Here is a 15,954-nt window from a genome sequence, read left to right as displayed (position 1 = left end):
ATTAGAAAAATTGAATTACTTGTTCCTAATCTGTATGCTTCGAAAAGTCTACTTATATTGCAGTTGTTTGACCTGATTCCATGACAAATATTTGATATCATTAGTATTAAACCAATCATCTCTCTCTTAGCACAAAGACTATTATTTTTAAAATTGCAGTTCTAAACGTGAATATTTTACTATCGTTTTTGGACACGGAAGTTCTGGCTTTAATCATTTGTGAGAAATAAATAAAGGATTGTGATTTTCTTAGCCTTAGTTGAAGGCCTAAAGGAAATCCTTTTGGAAAACAGAAAAATCACATTAGAAAAACTGATATATTTCTGTAATATTTTTAATTTGATGCTGTTCTATAACTGAGATACAAGTTTTAACTTAAAATTTTAAGTTTGGTAGAGACTCTTATAAAAGGACTCAGTAAAACTTGCCTGTGATACTGACTGTACTCACTAGAACAGTTCTATGTCAGTTCACTTGAGCAGAACAAGCCCAAAGATCGAAGTAAGTATTTTGCTACACAGCTACCCAAAAGTCTCACCTATTTTCATACAGTGAACAATGAGACTACATCTTTACGTACATCAAGGTAAAAATGAACAGCTCAGTTTTGATGATGGTTCAGGACCCTCTATTCCAAAGAGCTTCCCAACACTATCTTACTTATAGTTAAAACGTAGAAGGAAAGTTGGAGTAGGACGATTTTTAAGACAGAGTCATAAACAGAAAGGCATCTTATCCCATCCTCAGAGAAGAGCAACAATTATGTTTTGAGATGTTTTGTTCACCTGTTTATACATACCAAGCTTAAGGAATCTAAGGAAATACTATACTCAAGGTTTTTATCATAACAGATGTGATGGTACCCTAGAGAGCTCTGCTAAAGGAGTAACCTGGAATGCAATACATAGGCACTCTACACAGCCACACTGTCTTCCTTCTTGCTTGTAACGTCCACTTCGTGAACTTTGATTGGTTTAGCAGTTTGAACCTTTTTAACTAAGTAATAATAAGAGTACAAACCTGGATTTCTATGTGGCGAGGGTTATCAATGAACTTTTCTATCAGTAAGCGATCATCACCAAAACTTGAAGCAGCTTCTTGAGACGAAAACCTGAAACCTTCCCTTAAATAACCAAAACAAAAAGAACAATCTTTATTTTGAAAGATAAATTCTGAATCATACAAGGAGAAGAAACATTTATTCATTAAAGTTATCTTTCAGTTTTCAAACAACACACATCCAAAAAACAAGTTTTATCATTTGCATTTGATTTTTTTTAAAAATGTCTTGATTTTCTTCAATTACATAGAAAACAAGTGCAAAGGATTTCAAATTGTTTAAAAAGTCTGAACATTTACAAAAATTATTCGTATAACTTTGCTGTCATTTTCTTCTTTGGAAGCAACACAGTAATCGAGTGTAAACAAAAATAAACACGTTATATAGAAGTAAAAGTGAAGCTCACTACTCTTTAACGTATACAGCCCTCTTAACACTAAAGAATGAATGCCAGGCGTTAGTTGTAGTTCAACTGGATGAAAAAACTGCAGATCCAGTATTGCATATTTTGCAAATTCAGCGACTGAACACATAACTTGAAGATGCAATAATTCAAATCATAGAACATGCAGCTGTACTACTACTTTTTCCTCATGTTAAAGTAGAATTGTTTTATACTGCACACATTCCAAATACTTCCCTCTGTTTTCTTTTCTTTTACATACATAATTACTCAAACAAAGATTATAAGATATTATATTCATTTACTTTATTTTTCCTGGCAGAAAGATTATTCCTACGGTACATAACTGCTTGCAAACAACTTACTGTGCAGTTTTCAGTGGGGTGAAATGTATCGTAATACAGGTAACTAAAGGCTCCACAGAACTTTCCTACAGGTTCTTTAAGTGGCATATGACACATGTGACAAGGAATGACATCTATGATCAAGTCCAAAACTCTCCTGGCCACACAAGCCCCAGAATGGAAGTGGAAGGGAACTTGGGACATACTTAAAATAACCATGTGAAACAGGTCATACACCTGTCCTGTTGCAATGAACAGCCATCCAATCTTCAGGAGGGGCAAAAGAATAGGGTTGCCCTTTTTGTGAAAGGGCAGATCAAATACAGTGATCTCTTAGGAAATGGAAGGGAAGAGGATGAGAGCTAGAGGGTTTGGATCATTTGGATCAAGGAGATGGCCAGTAAGAAGAATTCTGCAGTGCAAGTTTGTGCTCAAGCTAAGAAAGTGGACAAAGCCTTCACACAACAAAGTCTCCAATACACTTTCTGTTATTATGATTTTATTTATAGGAAATTAACTTCCCTGACATGTGCTGGAAGAGCAACACAGAAGACCACAAGCAAATAGACATTTCTGATGGATGTTGGGGACAGCTTCAACACAAATGGACTCAAGAAGAAAAATTACTGGTAATGAAATGGAAGAGGATGGAATCAAGAATCTCTTGAGAAACTGACCCATACAAGACCATAAGACCAAACGTAAGATAGGTAGCATATGTCACTGGGAGGCTGCTCTGTCAACTCCGAAAGGCTTTGAAGATCAGGAGAGAACCCAGATGCCTGGAGAAAGACAAACACTGCACCCATCTTTGAGAAGAGCGTGAAAGAATCAGAACTACTATCCAGTCCACCTTACTTTAATTCCTTGGAAAAGTCATTTTGCAAGCTTTACTAAAAGACAAAAGAAAGGGATCCAGAACTGATTGGATTTACCATCTTTTATGACTATATCTACTAATTACAGGAGAACAGTGGGTATCTGCTTCAGTTTTAGCCAGGCCTTGGTGATCTGTCACAGTACCATTGCTTCCAAGGCAGGACATTACAGTCTACATATGTGCACAACTAAGATGAAAAACCGGCTAGATCCTTAGGCTCAAAGTTAGTGGGCTCATATCTACTTGGAATCCAATACAAGGGAATTTTCCCAAGAATTTACTTTGGAACCAGTTTGACCTGGGATGCACCACCACCAATGCATGGAGAATACTAAACTGAGGGCATCAACATACTCAAGGGCAAGGCTGCATTTCAGAGAGATCTAGACAGGCTTAGAGGAGTGAGGTTACAGGTATGTTTAGAAGTTCCACAAAAACAAAATGCAGGGCCCTGCACAGACTAATCCCCCATCACATAGCCAGTAGAGCAAACTATTCTCTAATTACTCCCTTTTATTCAGCACATGTCACATTTGAAGTACTGCATCCAGTTTTGGAGCTCTTAGTACTAAAATAATTTCAATATGCTGAGTTGAGGTCAATGGAGAGCCAGTACAATGGTTGGAGCACACTAGGACAGGCTCACTGGATGAGGCATGTTTTGACCTGGATGACAACAACAGGGCTTCGGGGGAACCTAACAGCAGCCTCCCAGTAGTTAAAGAGGAATTTATCAAGACAAAGAAGCTGTGCTCTTTACTGAGGTACACAGGAGAAAAGAGACAGTGATCATGAACTGAAAGGGGGAGTTTCCAGCTGGATATAATGGAAAAACGGCTGCAAAGAACCAATCAACATGGCAGGCTCTTTGGAGAGGCTGTGAAAACTCACGCCTTGGAAGTCTGCAAGACCCAACTAGACAAATCTCTAAGCAATCTACTTCAAATTCAGTGCTGACCCAGTTCTTAGCAAGAAGCTCGATGAGATAATTTCTCCAGGTCCTTTCAAACATAAATGATTCTATAAGGGGAAGAACAGGATGTCTTTAAAGGTTTTCCTCTCATCCTACAGTACATTTATTCACACTGAAGTATAAGCCATACAAAAGCATTTATTGATCTTGCCACATGCTTTCTTGTGGTTTTCTGACGTGGGATAGTCCATGCCAACTTTTTGCCTCCAGCTCCAAGATCAGCATCACTGCTTTAATTAAAACAACCACTTTTTTGGAGGCAGACAGACACTAATAAAAGACTGCCATCATTATGTAATATTTCAGTTTGCAATATCAGGAAGCAGTAAAAGAAAATAGTCTTCTCTTGTTGAGGCTAGAATTAGAAAGGACATAGTTAAAAACAGATGTTTTATAATCATTAGTACAACTGAATATTTCTAAAAATATGACTGGCAAGCTAAGCAACCAAAAATATTCAAATATTCTCTGAGTTTAAACAAAAAACAATTATCCATTGCTTCAGCTCAACTCCAAATTTAAAATAAAATTGATCTAATCACAGTATTTTACATAAATGTTTATACATGCAGCTGGCATAAAAACCTGTGTTTAAAAAAATGTTTTTAGGAACCACTGTTTTTCACTCATCCAGTCTCACTCCTTCCCTTTACCTGAACAGTTCCACAGCCCATACCTCTCCTATACAGACCACATATGGTCTAGGAGGCTAATCCCATACATTCCCACTTTTGCAGAGCACTCTGACAGACTAAATGCACTGCTTTGGGAGGATAATAAAATTGATAATTTTACAAAGGGGAGGGCACAAAACTCCAAATTCCTCAGAAAATAATTGTTAGAAGATAATTCAGTGTCAATTTCCAACAAAAGCTGTTTGCAGCTGCAGCTATTAACTAGAAAAACTAATTTCTATTTATAAATTTATGGAGTAAAAATTAGGACCTTTAGTTCCTATTTAGTGACCTCTGATCCTAACCCTACAAGCTAGTAAGTACCTTTGTTTAAAGATCCATCACAATCTTTCCTCAAAATGAAAATCTGATCTTCAGAGAGGATAGGGCCCTCAAGTGAAATCCTTTCTAAAGTTTGCAGCAGACCATCTGAAGTCATGATACCCACAGACTTATTATATGTGCATGTGTTACAAGCAGACTGAAAGCAAGAGAGCCTTCAGTTTCCCCACAACCAAGAAGTGATAGAGAAAATTTCTAGACTCCCAGACTCCTACCCCTGCCTTGTTGTACCCTGTACTGAACTTCATGTTGCCTACATGGGGCTATGATCAATTAATGTCAACAGTAGGTTTATGAGCTTAGTACAGCCTTCAGCTTATTACCCACGCCCGCTCATCATTGAAGTACCTACAATATTGTAACAAGCCTAAAATCAAAAGGGAATTCGGGATCCTGGGAAGATGGCTATAAGATTTAAGTGCACGGGTAGTCTTTTATCTCAATCCTATCAATAGCAGGAAGAGACATGGAAAGAAACAAGCAAGCCCAGGTCATCAATGCCTGGCTCTAAGACCGGTGCCTCCACCAGAGTTTTGGCCTTTATAGTTAAGGAGGAGTCTTTGAGAGAAATCTGCTGGAGCCTAACAGGATTCTCCCATCTTGATAGAAGAAACATTCATTGGCTCATAACCTGGCAAGACTGATTGAGAGAGCTTTAAACTAGGATCAGTGTGGGAGGGGACACCACTAGAAACACTGAGGTTAAGCCAAGCCTTGACACTACCTGAGGGTGGCAAGGCTAATGGGAGCATCTACAGTGGTGTTTTAGGGGGCACTGAGGGTTCAGGAATGCATCCAAAATGCTTGTGTACCAATACACACAGTATGAAGAACAAACAGGAGGAAGTTTTGGTTCATACCCTGAGCTATAATGTCACTGGTATTAGTGAGACATGGTGTGATGAGTCCCATGACTGGAGTGCTGGGATGGAGGCCTACAGTCCATTCAGGAGAAAGAGGCATGGCAGGCAAGGTGCAGGTGTGTCATACTGGATGTAAGGGAGAGACTAGACTACACAGCCCTTGCTTGGGTGATGAGCCTCCAGGTGAAGATTAAGGGGACACAGAACAAAGTAGATATTGTTGTGGGTGCCTACTACTGGCAGCCCACCCAGGACAACAGCACGGATGAGCTACTCTATAGGCAACTAAGATAAATCTCTGGATCAGTTGCCCTCATCTTTATGGGGGACCAACTTCCCAGACATGTACTGTGAATATCATACTGACAAACAAGTCTGGGAAATTCATAAAGTGTGCTGAAGATAATTTCCTAACACAAGTATTTATGAAAGCCAACAAGGAAAGCTGGCCTCCTAGATCTGCTGTTTGAGAATATGGAAGGCCTTGTGGAAGCTGCAATGGTAGGTGGCTGTTCTGGCTACAGCAATCATGAAATAGTTGAGCTCAGAGTTTTTGGTTTAATGAAAAAAAAGGTTAGCAGGGTTGCCACCCTGAATTTTAAGAGTAAATTGAGTTACTCAGGGAGCTAGTTGGCTCCCTCCTTTATGGGAGACTATTCAGATCTGGATTAGTGGCTTGAACTGCATACAAAATTTCACACTAGTACTTGACCCAAATTTAGAAGAAAAGCAACATAAATTAGATTTAGAAGGGATTCATATCTGAAGAAACAAAGGCAACCATACCCAAAGAGGGAGAGGGGAACATGGCAGCCCTTCCACAGTCACATGCTCATGAAGAGATATTTCAAGAAAAAAAGTTAAAACGGCAGTGAAACAGTATTCTAGTACTTCCATTTAGAAATGTTAGATGAAAATGGAAGAAATCTTAGACATAAGAACTGGAATATCATAATAGCTAGACGAATCTAACACCGCTAATTGTCTGGGCTATATAAGAGATGTGAAAGATGAAGCACTAGTAAGTTACTATAGCAAATAATTCTGTAACAGCAGGAATTCAGTCAATCAGATAGGTCTTTTCCATTTCCAGTGGTTATTTCCATGCCACATCACACAATACAAACATTTCCATGTCACATCAGAGTTGGATTCGACGATCCTTGTGGGTCCCTTCCGACTCAGGATATTCTATGATAATATATTACTTAAACTTCCTTTTGATATTATGTATAGCCATTTAAGATGAGGAAACTTTTCAGCTTTCCTGAAAATCCAAAAGCATGTTCCAAACAATATAGTTTTATATAAGGCTTCCCCCCCCCCCCTCAAACAGCACTTAGAATTAATCTCATATGTCTATGCCAAAGCAAGTTTTCACATTAAAATACTATCAACAGTTCTTCACAATCATCTCAGCCGTATGAACCCTGATATATAAAAGGTGATTCAGATATTGGCTCCTTAGTCTGCCAGCAGCTGAAAATCAATTTTTAGGATTACGTGGATCTGTATTCAACGAGAAAACATGTGATGTCAGCAAATTTTTGTAAGATATTACAACTATCAGATACATTGTTTTGTCACTAACAAGTTGAGTCACCTTCAAAAAAAAAAAAAAAAAAAAGACTTTCTTCAGTCACAGAAAACAGAAAAACCTTAGTTCTATAATGCAATTAATGGATACGTACAACAAATTTATTTCTTCCAGACAGACTGTAAGAGAAACTTAAATCCTCTATTTCATACTTCAACGCAAAGTAAATCTTTTTCGATCTTCAGTTCTTTTAATCTCACTTACCATCCTGTAACAAATATTTTGTCAAATGCATCTTAGCTCCATTGGTGCCCACCTGTCACTACTAAAAAAAGGCATTTCTTCTTGGTTTAGGATCACTAGCTCTATAAAATTATACTGTAAAAACAAGGCTAACATAGCTAACAAATAGGTTAGAAGAACACCACTGGCAAATATTAAGAAGCTGAATAGTATTCTGAAGGCTTTCAACAAAGAAGGCAAGCATCACTAATATCACTGGGTCAAAGTAGTATCACTAAATTAATGTTAAATGCACAAAAAACCATCCTTAGTTGGTTTCTATATCAATCAATTTTGTCAGGTGACCATGGTGAAAACAGCAGCCACAACTTTTCTTTGAAACAAATGAGCAATTATGATTTTTAGACCAAGTTTTCAATTTTTAAACAGTTACTTTAATCAAACTCCTTTGACAGTTTCTGTGCAAAATGAGAAATGAAAGCCTTTCTTTTAAGTCCAACAGATGTACTTGCTGCCTGAATGAGATCAAGGCAGTAATTTGGGATTCTAAAGCAATGGGAACAAAGCATTCTCATAAAAAAGCAGCTTTTTCTAGATCTTTCATTCTAAAATTCAAAACCTTGTTTTCCTATTTAGATTTGAGTTGGAATGGGCTAAAGATAGCAAGGCACAGAATGTTTTCTTTAAATCTAGAATTTAACTGCTAGGTACTCATTTTCTTGTTCTTTTCAGTTTCCAGGTTTTGAGGCAAGACTGAAAAAAACACAACAATTTAATACATAGGACAAAATATATCAAGGAAATCTCACGAGTAACTAACAATTAAACAACAACATGAGCTGTATTCCAAGCTAATTCCAGCATGTGCACTGCCCTCTCCTTCATGTAGGAAGCATTTAAAAAGTCACTTAGTTTTAGATTAAATCTTCTTTTTGTTATGCATCTTTGAAAACTCATACAATGTCGGTGTTTTGTTTTTTGGTTGATCGTTTTTGTAATAGTGACACAAGAGGTTGGAACCAGGCTCTTCACTGTCAGAATATCAGAGGAGAATGTATCATAAAACATCTCCAGTCAATAATGGAGTATCCTGAAGGGTTCAGGATTCAGACAAGCATTAAAAGACAACAAAAAAAAAAAGTGTTTAAACAGATACTTAGCTTCAAACAGGCAAAAGCACAATTTTGCACAGGCAAGTATTTTAAAGCATGCAAGTATGCTACTAGAGCACATTCTGGAAACACCGTTTCCACACATGAATAATCAGTCTTATCAACTTTAACAGAGCTAATGGTTTGCATTAATGTCTGAGAAGCAGGGCCTATAAACATTCTACCTAACACACAGACAATTAGTACATCAGCATTCTGGAAGGGACATAGCAAAATATTATTTACAGTGCAAATTTACAATTTATCATTGGGCTAAAAAGGCAGATGCAAGGGTTGTGGGTTTGGGTTTTTTTATTTTTGATTTTACTCTAAATAATGGACTTTTGTTTTAAGGTTTATGCAAAAATTAATTTTAATTACACACATGCAAACTACCAAAATTTACCACTTATTATGCCAAAGGGAGAAAAACAAGTACTACCCAATTTCTGTTTAACAGTTCATATCTGCTCAACTGTCAGCTCACAGTGGCTTAATAGGACTTTGGTAACTGCAGCATTCATCAAGGCAAGCTTTTGGACAGCATCTCACCTGGTCTCTTCATCATCCCAAGCGATTCTCATGCCTTTCCCACCACCACCTGCTGAGGCCTTGATCATGACAGGGTAGCCTAACAGCGGGGAACAATTAGACAGAAGTTCAAACTTTGATCAGTTGGTCATACAAACATGACAACTGACCACATGTCCAATAATGCCAGGAGACAATAACTTCGTTTATTAAAATGCTTCTTGTTTGGAGAGAGAGGAGAGGTTTTTCTTTTCAAGACTTAGCTGTCAGTACAGTGATTTCTAAAGCCAAGAAAAGGTTGTCTTCTCTATTTCATTTATATGAAAAAAAAAAAAAAGCCACGCTACAGAATGAATTATTCCCGAGTAATAAAGTGGTTTATGAATAAAGTCACTTGACCATTTTAATCTTACATTCTTTAGAAACAAAATTTGGTTTCTTTGCTACTGCTAAGATATTGCTGTGATTAAATTTAAAAACAAAAACATTTTATTAGCAAGAATAAGCAGATCTTCATAAACTATTAGTCCAGAGATTCCGTAAACAAGCCTGTATTTAATTCAACGCTTTTGGTGCAGACCAGTTTAAATAAGAGCTGTACTGCTCAGATATTACACAATAAATATCAGATTATTTTTTATCATTAAAAAAATGTGCAAAAATAAAGTATTTCCCCCAACCTGACAAGTAACCAAAAAAAGTGAGCATGATAAATCTGACTGTGCATAATCAGCAATATTTCACTTTCAGAACAAGACACATTAACAGGTATGTGAGTCAGGACCTTAGTTTTCTGAAAACTGAGTGTAGTACCAGCGTAGTTTAAAACCACATTTAGTAATGATTGTTCATCTTGTAGTACGGTATGTTTTGAATTCAAAACAACTTCCTAAAACAATTCTTTATTCTCATCAGTGAATTTCACCTTTCTCTCACGTGAGTATATGGGAATTTGGAAGTTAAGGTACTGATTAGAAAATTTTTGACATTCCTAGGATAGTAGAAATGTTCTTCTTTGGTATCCAGTAAGTTTAATGAAAAATCGTAACGTTTTGTCAAACATCAGACTAGCTGATATGGTCTGACAAGAAAAGCCAATCAGTCCTTGCAAATTGAAGATATATTCCTAAAAGAGGTTTTGATCTAGGGACAGAAAGGGACATTCATTAAGGTTCCCTAATAGAAATGGTCAGGTGTGCTATTATATGCATAACTAATGTGTACAGTTGCTTTCTGAAACATAGATCTACTCTAACCCTGTCAAGTGACAACGACAAATTTCCCCACCACTGCCTCCTCCACAAAGACATTTTAACAAAAGTAGGTTCAAAAGATGTTTAAAAACAACATGATCCAGAAAATCTTTTGCTTAAAAAGACTGAAGTGGACACAAACAAGAGCAGTGTTGACTGGAAGGCAGGAAAGCAGCAACAGCATGAAAGAATGATGAATTAACAAAAATGGCCCCCCAAAAAATCAATAAAATAGTTTCCTACATAACTTGTAATTAGGCTGTGAAACCCCATCCCACAGAGTGCTCATGTCACTAAAAGCTGTAGAATAGTAATAGATAAGCATATGAAAGCACAAATCTCAACTTCCTAAAGGCAGGTAACCAAAAGGTTATAAAGCTGCAAGCTTTAGTCTCAAGTAATCTCTACTTACTAGATACATCCTTAAGACCACACTGAACTGTTCAAGGAAGCTTGCTAGAGTGTATGCTACTTTTTCCTCTAAGTATCTGATGCTGCCCACAAAGGGTATGGGATTAGTCAGACAGCAACAGGTCTGAGAGATAAAAAGGCACAAGACAGCTCTAGGCTGCATGCAGGAACAGTGAAGTCCAACTCAATTCAGTGAAATGCAGCATATGTTGTGCCTGTATAAGAACAATTTACCTTTGCTGTAGCTGTTTTTCCAGATCACTGGCAACCACCACGCTCCTAGACAAGTCAACTAGCAGTCTCGAAATAAAGCAATAATCATATCCTGTATGATTTCTAAGCAAGGAGATTAACTAGAAGGTTAACTAGATTACGCTACCAAACTCGCACCACCTATGGTAACACTAACAGCAGCTAGAGACTTCAGCTCAAAAGGTGTGAAATTCTTAAATAAGCACTGTTTTAAGAGTTATTATGGCAAACTCACAATGGCAGTTTTTCCATCACGTTATCTATCTCATTCAGTGATGCACGTACTTGAAAAATCATCAATTATGCTAACAATTTCAGTTTAACAGTATCAGTCTCTTGAACTGCTTGCTGAGTTTACTTCTTGAAGAAGAGTAGTTCTAATTTAATGTTTTTTCATTTCAACAGTAAAATATAAGTATACTGGCAGTGAGCCTTGGTGTGTCTTCATATATTATAGAATATATAAAGCTTATATATCACAACCTACTTGGTTAAATTATCAGACAGGATACATGGGTCACTGGCAGTACTCACCAATTTACGCACACAGCTTTTCTCCCCATCCTAACCTTATGTGCACTGATTACATGTCGATCACGCTTTTATGCAAAGCAGTTAAAGATTCTGGAGAGCCACAACATAGTTAAAAAGAAATTAAAAAATAAAGTCAAAGTAAGGCTTGGTTTTGAGAAGATACATGCAGCTTTTTGGGCCAAGAAATAAGAATTCTTTGCAAGAGACTTCTGTAGGTTGGGATGACAATTAGCCAGCCTCCTGAAAATAAGGGGACTTGAACTTTTGCTCACATATGAGTTTACACTCTACTTGCTGTGTCACTGAGCTTAACTAAACATGTCAGTTCCTTGGCCAACACCAAAGACTGATCTGTCCCAAGCCAGGCAAGGTCTCACAGAATTTAAGCTATTTAAGCATAAATATCAGGTAAATGATGCCAAGATAAGGACGTGTTCATCATTTTTCTAACAACTTTTACACTAGCAGCAGTTAAAATTGCTGAAATACCAATCCATGGATTAGTTGGATTAATTGTGGGAAGGGAGAGGCATGCAAACAATTTATAGTAGCATATATAAAAACATCACAAAACATCAAATTGCCTTACAAAGCAAGCACATTTTTGAGTAGATGTTAGATTTTCAACCCTTCCCTCAAAGTAGACACCAATTTACATGAGATTAAAATTGAATAGACCCTCATTTAGTTTATACTGCCTGCACTTCTTAGTTGTTCGATTCATCCAGACAACAAACCGAAAAGTAAAACTTTCTGAAGTTTCATTGACACTTCAGAAATTAAGAAGCTGGCAGTTCTTAATGTATAAGTTATAAATGGACTTTAAAGCAGCATGGGAAAAGAGCCAGTGTGATTAAACACTACAGAAGAAATCACAAGAAAAGAACAGCCCACACAGACATATATGAGAAGAGCGACATTACAAAGGAGCCTATACAGCAATTTGTGCCTGAACCACTTCCAACTCCTGATTCAGCCTAGTATCTTTTTAACACTCACTCTTGACAGCCTGGGAGAGCACATCTCAAATGAGAGGTGAAAAGTAGCTTGGTTTTTTTTTTTTTTTTTTTTTTTTTTTTTACTCGGGTAGGTACAAAATTTTTTTAATCCGTAAACAGTATCAGTTAAAAGCAGTATCAGTTAAAAGTAACAGTATCAGTTAAAAGTAACAGTTAAAAGCAGTTCATCAGCCCTGCTACTAGTTCATCACTGTTCATGCAACTAGTTCATCACTGTTACTGGACCTTTGGCCAGAACATAGCAGGGAACAGTAGAGGAATGCACAGGCCATAAGAGAACATTACACAATGTTTTACAGTTTTAAGTAATGGCCCACAATGATTTATTTTTTTAAATAATTATTTAAGCACTCTCAGAATACGTAGGCTCTAGATATGTGAAATTAAAAATAATCTGAAAGTATTCAATTATGTATCGAGTACTTTATCATACAAGGACATTATATACATGGAGACTTACACAGAAACATTAATTTCATCTTATTTTACACCCTTTGAAATTATAGATCATTGGCTTGGCTTCTGATCCATGGTTTTGACTAGACAGAAGCCTAACAAAAGTGATCAGTTGATCAAAACAGGAGTACAAACAAGCTAGAAAGGACAGTTTCCTTTCACTACATGGCTACCACTTGACAATACAAAACTGGCTTTAGAATTTGTCATCTAAATAAAAAACACCACCCAGCTGTCTGCAATCGACTTCAATATCTGCAGATTTAAGACTGCCTTGGTATAATGACCTCCAAAGTGCTGCTGATATCAAAGACAGAAACCAGTCAATAGAACACCAGAAGAAGTTAGAACAATTAAGTAAGAATAAATTTTAAAAGGTGTCTAGGAAGCCACTGAATGCTTTCCTACTTAAAATGATCAAAGCTATTTAAAAACATTTTAAGAAAATGTAGAAAAAGCACTGAAATGAAACTGAACTGAAATAAATTCATAACACTATATATGCCTTTTTAAGCACTGAAACCAATTTTATTTGCCAGTTCTCCTTCCCAGTGTTCTAGTTGTTTGGCTGATAACCTCTACCTTTTGTTTCTGCTTGCATGACAGTGATCAGTAATCACCTGATTTCCCAAAAGGGGCCAAGGCTGACCCACAGAAGTGTTGACTTCAATCATGTCAGCCTAACGTTCAGTCAGGCCTACGCTGAGGGGTTTCAGGGTAGTTAACCAGTGCAGGGTAGGAATGCCAGCTTAAACTCAAACTGGAAAAGCCTTACAGTAATGAAGAATCATCCACAGCAAAGCAAGTCCAAGTTTCTATTTGGCATTAAGACACACCCATAGGTTTTGGCACTGGTGAGATGTATATGAAGTGGATTCTTGGAATTATACTACTGATGAGCTTAAATAGCTTCTCATGGTTACTGTATCTTAAAATGAATTAAACAAAAAAAAAAAAAAAAAAAAAACTCTTTTTGCATTACTTTCTCCTACTAGAAAGCATTTAAGAATGTGTAATTTCAAGCATATGGTTACACATTTTCCCAAATATTAAGCTTTATTTAATAAAAGCCAAAACTCATTAAACACATTACACTTAACCTTCATCAAAACGAGTCCCAGACAGTTTGCTGGTTGTTCTTTTCACCATTCTGTAAAATATTCAGAATCTCTTCTGGAAAGCACAGAAGAAAGGCTGGTGGTCTGGATGATATTCAAGCTAATTGCTGTGCACACAGTGAAGAACGAAGATCATAACATCACTGGTGTCAGCCTCCGTACCAGGTGAAATGTACCCTGCTTAACTTCTATGAAAAGAACACCACGTCCGATTGCAGATACACTTTGAAATAACTCCTTTTTGCAAGCCGACGGCTGCATATTACATGCATTCCACAAATCATGGCTGCACTTGTTCGGTAAAGTCCAGTTGGTTAAGCTAAAATGTGATGATTAAAGAGACAGGGCGTTAATGCCTAGATTCTTCCAGCCCCATAGGCAAGAGGGAACTTAAAAACTATTAAAACATTATTTGTTCTATAGGGATTACTTATTACACATTCAATTTAGTCAACCATGTCTGCTGAGAGGCACACAAATCCCACCATAGCTAATTTAAGAACTTACCAATTTCCCTTGCAATTCTGACAGCTTCATCTGCATCCTGTAAAAGCAGGAAATGAGACCCAACGTTAATCCCATCAGCCATTGCACTGTGTCCTGAGGGCAGTCATATATTGCACTACTGTCTCCTCTGATTCATTTAATGTTTGATTTTACAACCTTCTGACCCTTTTCAGCCAGAGGAATGTAAAATTAATACCATAAGTGGAATGTAAATTCTACCTCATCATTAGTATACTGAGAAACTCAAAGCAATGAGGAATCAGCTGACAGGAAACACAGCCGGGATTGCAAAATGATTTTCTGCAGTTGTAGGAATTTAATGCTAGAATTTAGAAGTTTACAATCAATAATGGACCATAAATCAGATCGTTAAAGTTTGTCCACTGCCAGCTTGTTTCTGTCCTCTCAGGTATTTGTCATGTTTTCCTGGCTGTTGTCAGTAGGGGGAGTTGATTCTCTATTGTTTGGGTGTGATTCAGGTTCCGAAAAAAATCTTGCAGAACTTCTTCAAAGTTGAAAATTTGTCTACTGAAAAAAAAAAAAAAAAAAAAAAAAAAAAAAAAAAAAACACCACACAAGCACTTCACTTTTGTAAGTTGTTTATTTTTCGCTCCATTTTAAGGAGAATAAACCCTTTCACATATCAGTTCCCATTCAAAAGTCTGCAAATCATTAGTGTATGACAGCTAGAACAACTCTTGTTGATGCCACCTATGGCTTCAGCTGACTCATACCACTATAGCCTGCTACAGAAAACATGATACAGAAAATAGTATTAGGAAACCCAGAGAACAGAAACAGTACTTGAACTTCTCACTTTTAAAACAACCATCTCTCTTCTCCTGCAGCAGTTAATTCTGTTTTCTCCTACTGGTAACAATACATTTCCATGATACAACACTAGAAAGGAAAAAGGGTTAAACTACAGTGGCATGGGTTAAGTTCGAGAACTCCATCCAAATTTGCTAGTATTTATACTATTCTGTGACATACATTAAAAAATTAGTATGGAAGGCAGTAACGTCTGGAAACCACCAGCTGCTAAGTGCGTCTGAAACTATGGGGGCTGACTTATGAACATTAAAATGAAACCTGATATTTTTAAAGCTTTCAAGGCAATCCATTTTAAAAGCACCCAGGTCAGAACTTTAAAAAAAAAATACATAAGCTATGTTCATACCTGGTTCATTTATGTCCGATAATAAAACAAAATCCTCTTTAAAAGTCTTCAGTACCTAGTAACAGCCCCATGAAGAATAAGGGGGCTGGCAGGGGAAGTTGTCAGAAAATTTAATTTCCTTTCATTAGCTAGTCTGCTCCACAAATCGGTGCTTGTTAAGTTCAAAGCAGTCCTGAAAGCAACATCGGTTTTAAGTCTTTTTACTCCAGTCACATCTGTTTAT

The 15,954-nt window shown here is 37.0% G+C and overlaps 1 protein-coding gene across 1 annotated transcript in view; it reads right to left on the bottom strand.

Annotated features, from left to right (window-relative positions):
* PCCA (propionyl-CoA carboxylase subunit alpha) overlaps window positions 1-15,954 on the bottom strand; it is a 284,602-nt gene that overhangs the window by 186,948 nt on the left and 81,700 nt on the right. The window contains exons 8-10 of the mRNA XM_082774792.1: window positions 14,552-14,588; window positions 9,023-9,101; window positions 1,021-1,123 (exon numbers count right to left, since the gene is read on the bottom strand). Coding sequence (XP_082630918.1) covers window positions 1,021-1,123; window positions 9,023-9,101; window positions 14,552-14,588 — 219 coding nt within the window. The remainder of the gene's footprint in view (window positions 1-1,020; window positions 1,124-9,022; window positions 9,102-14,551; window positions 14,589-15,954) is intronic.

This window comes from Aythya marila (genome assembly GCF_965140915.1).
Source record: "Aythya marila genome assembly, chromosome: 1".
In the NCBI taxonomy this organism is placed as follows: Eukaryota; Metazoa; Chordata; class Aves; order Anseriformes; family Anatidae; genus Aythya; species Aythya marila.
The sequence above is the reverse complement of the archived record's forward strand: the minus strand, read 5'-3'. Positions and strand labels throughout refer to the sequence as shown.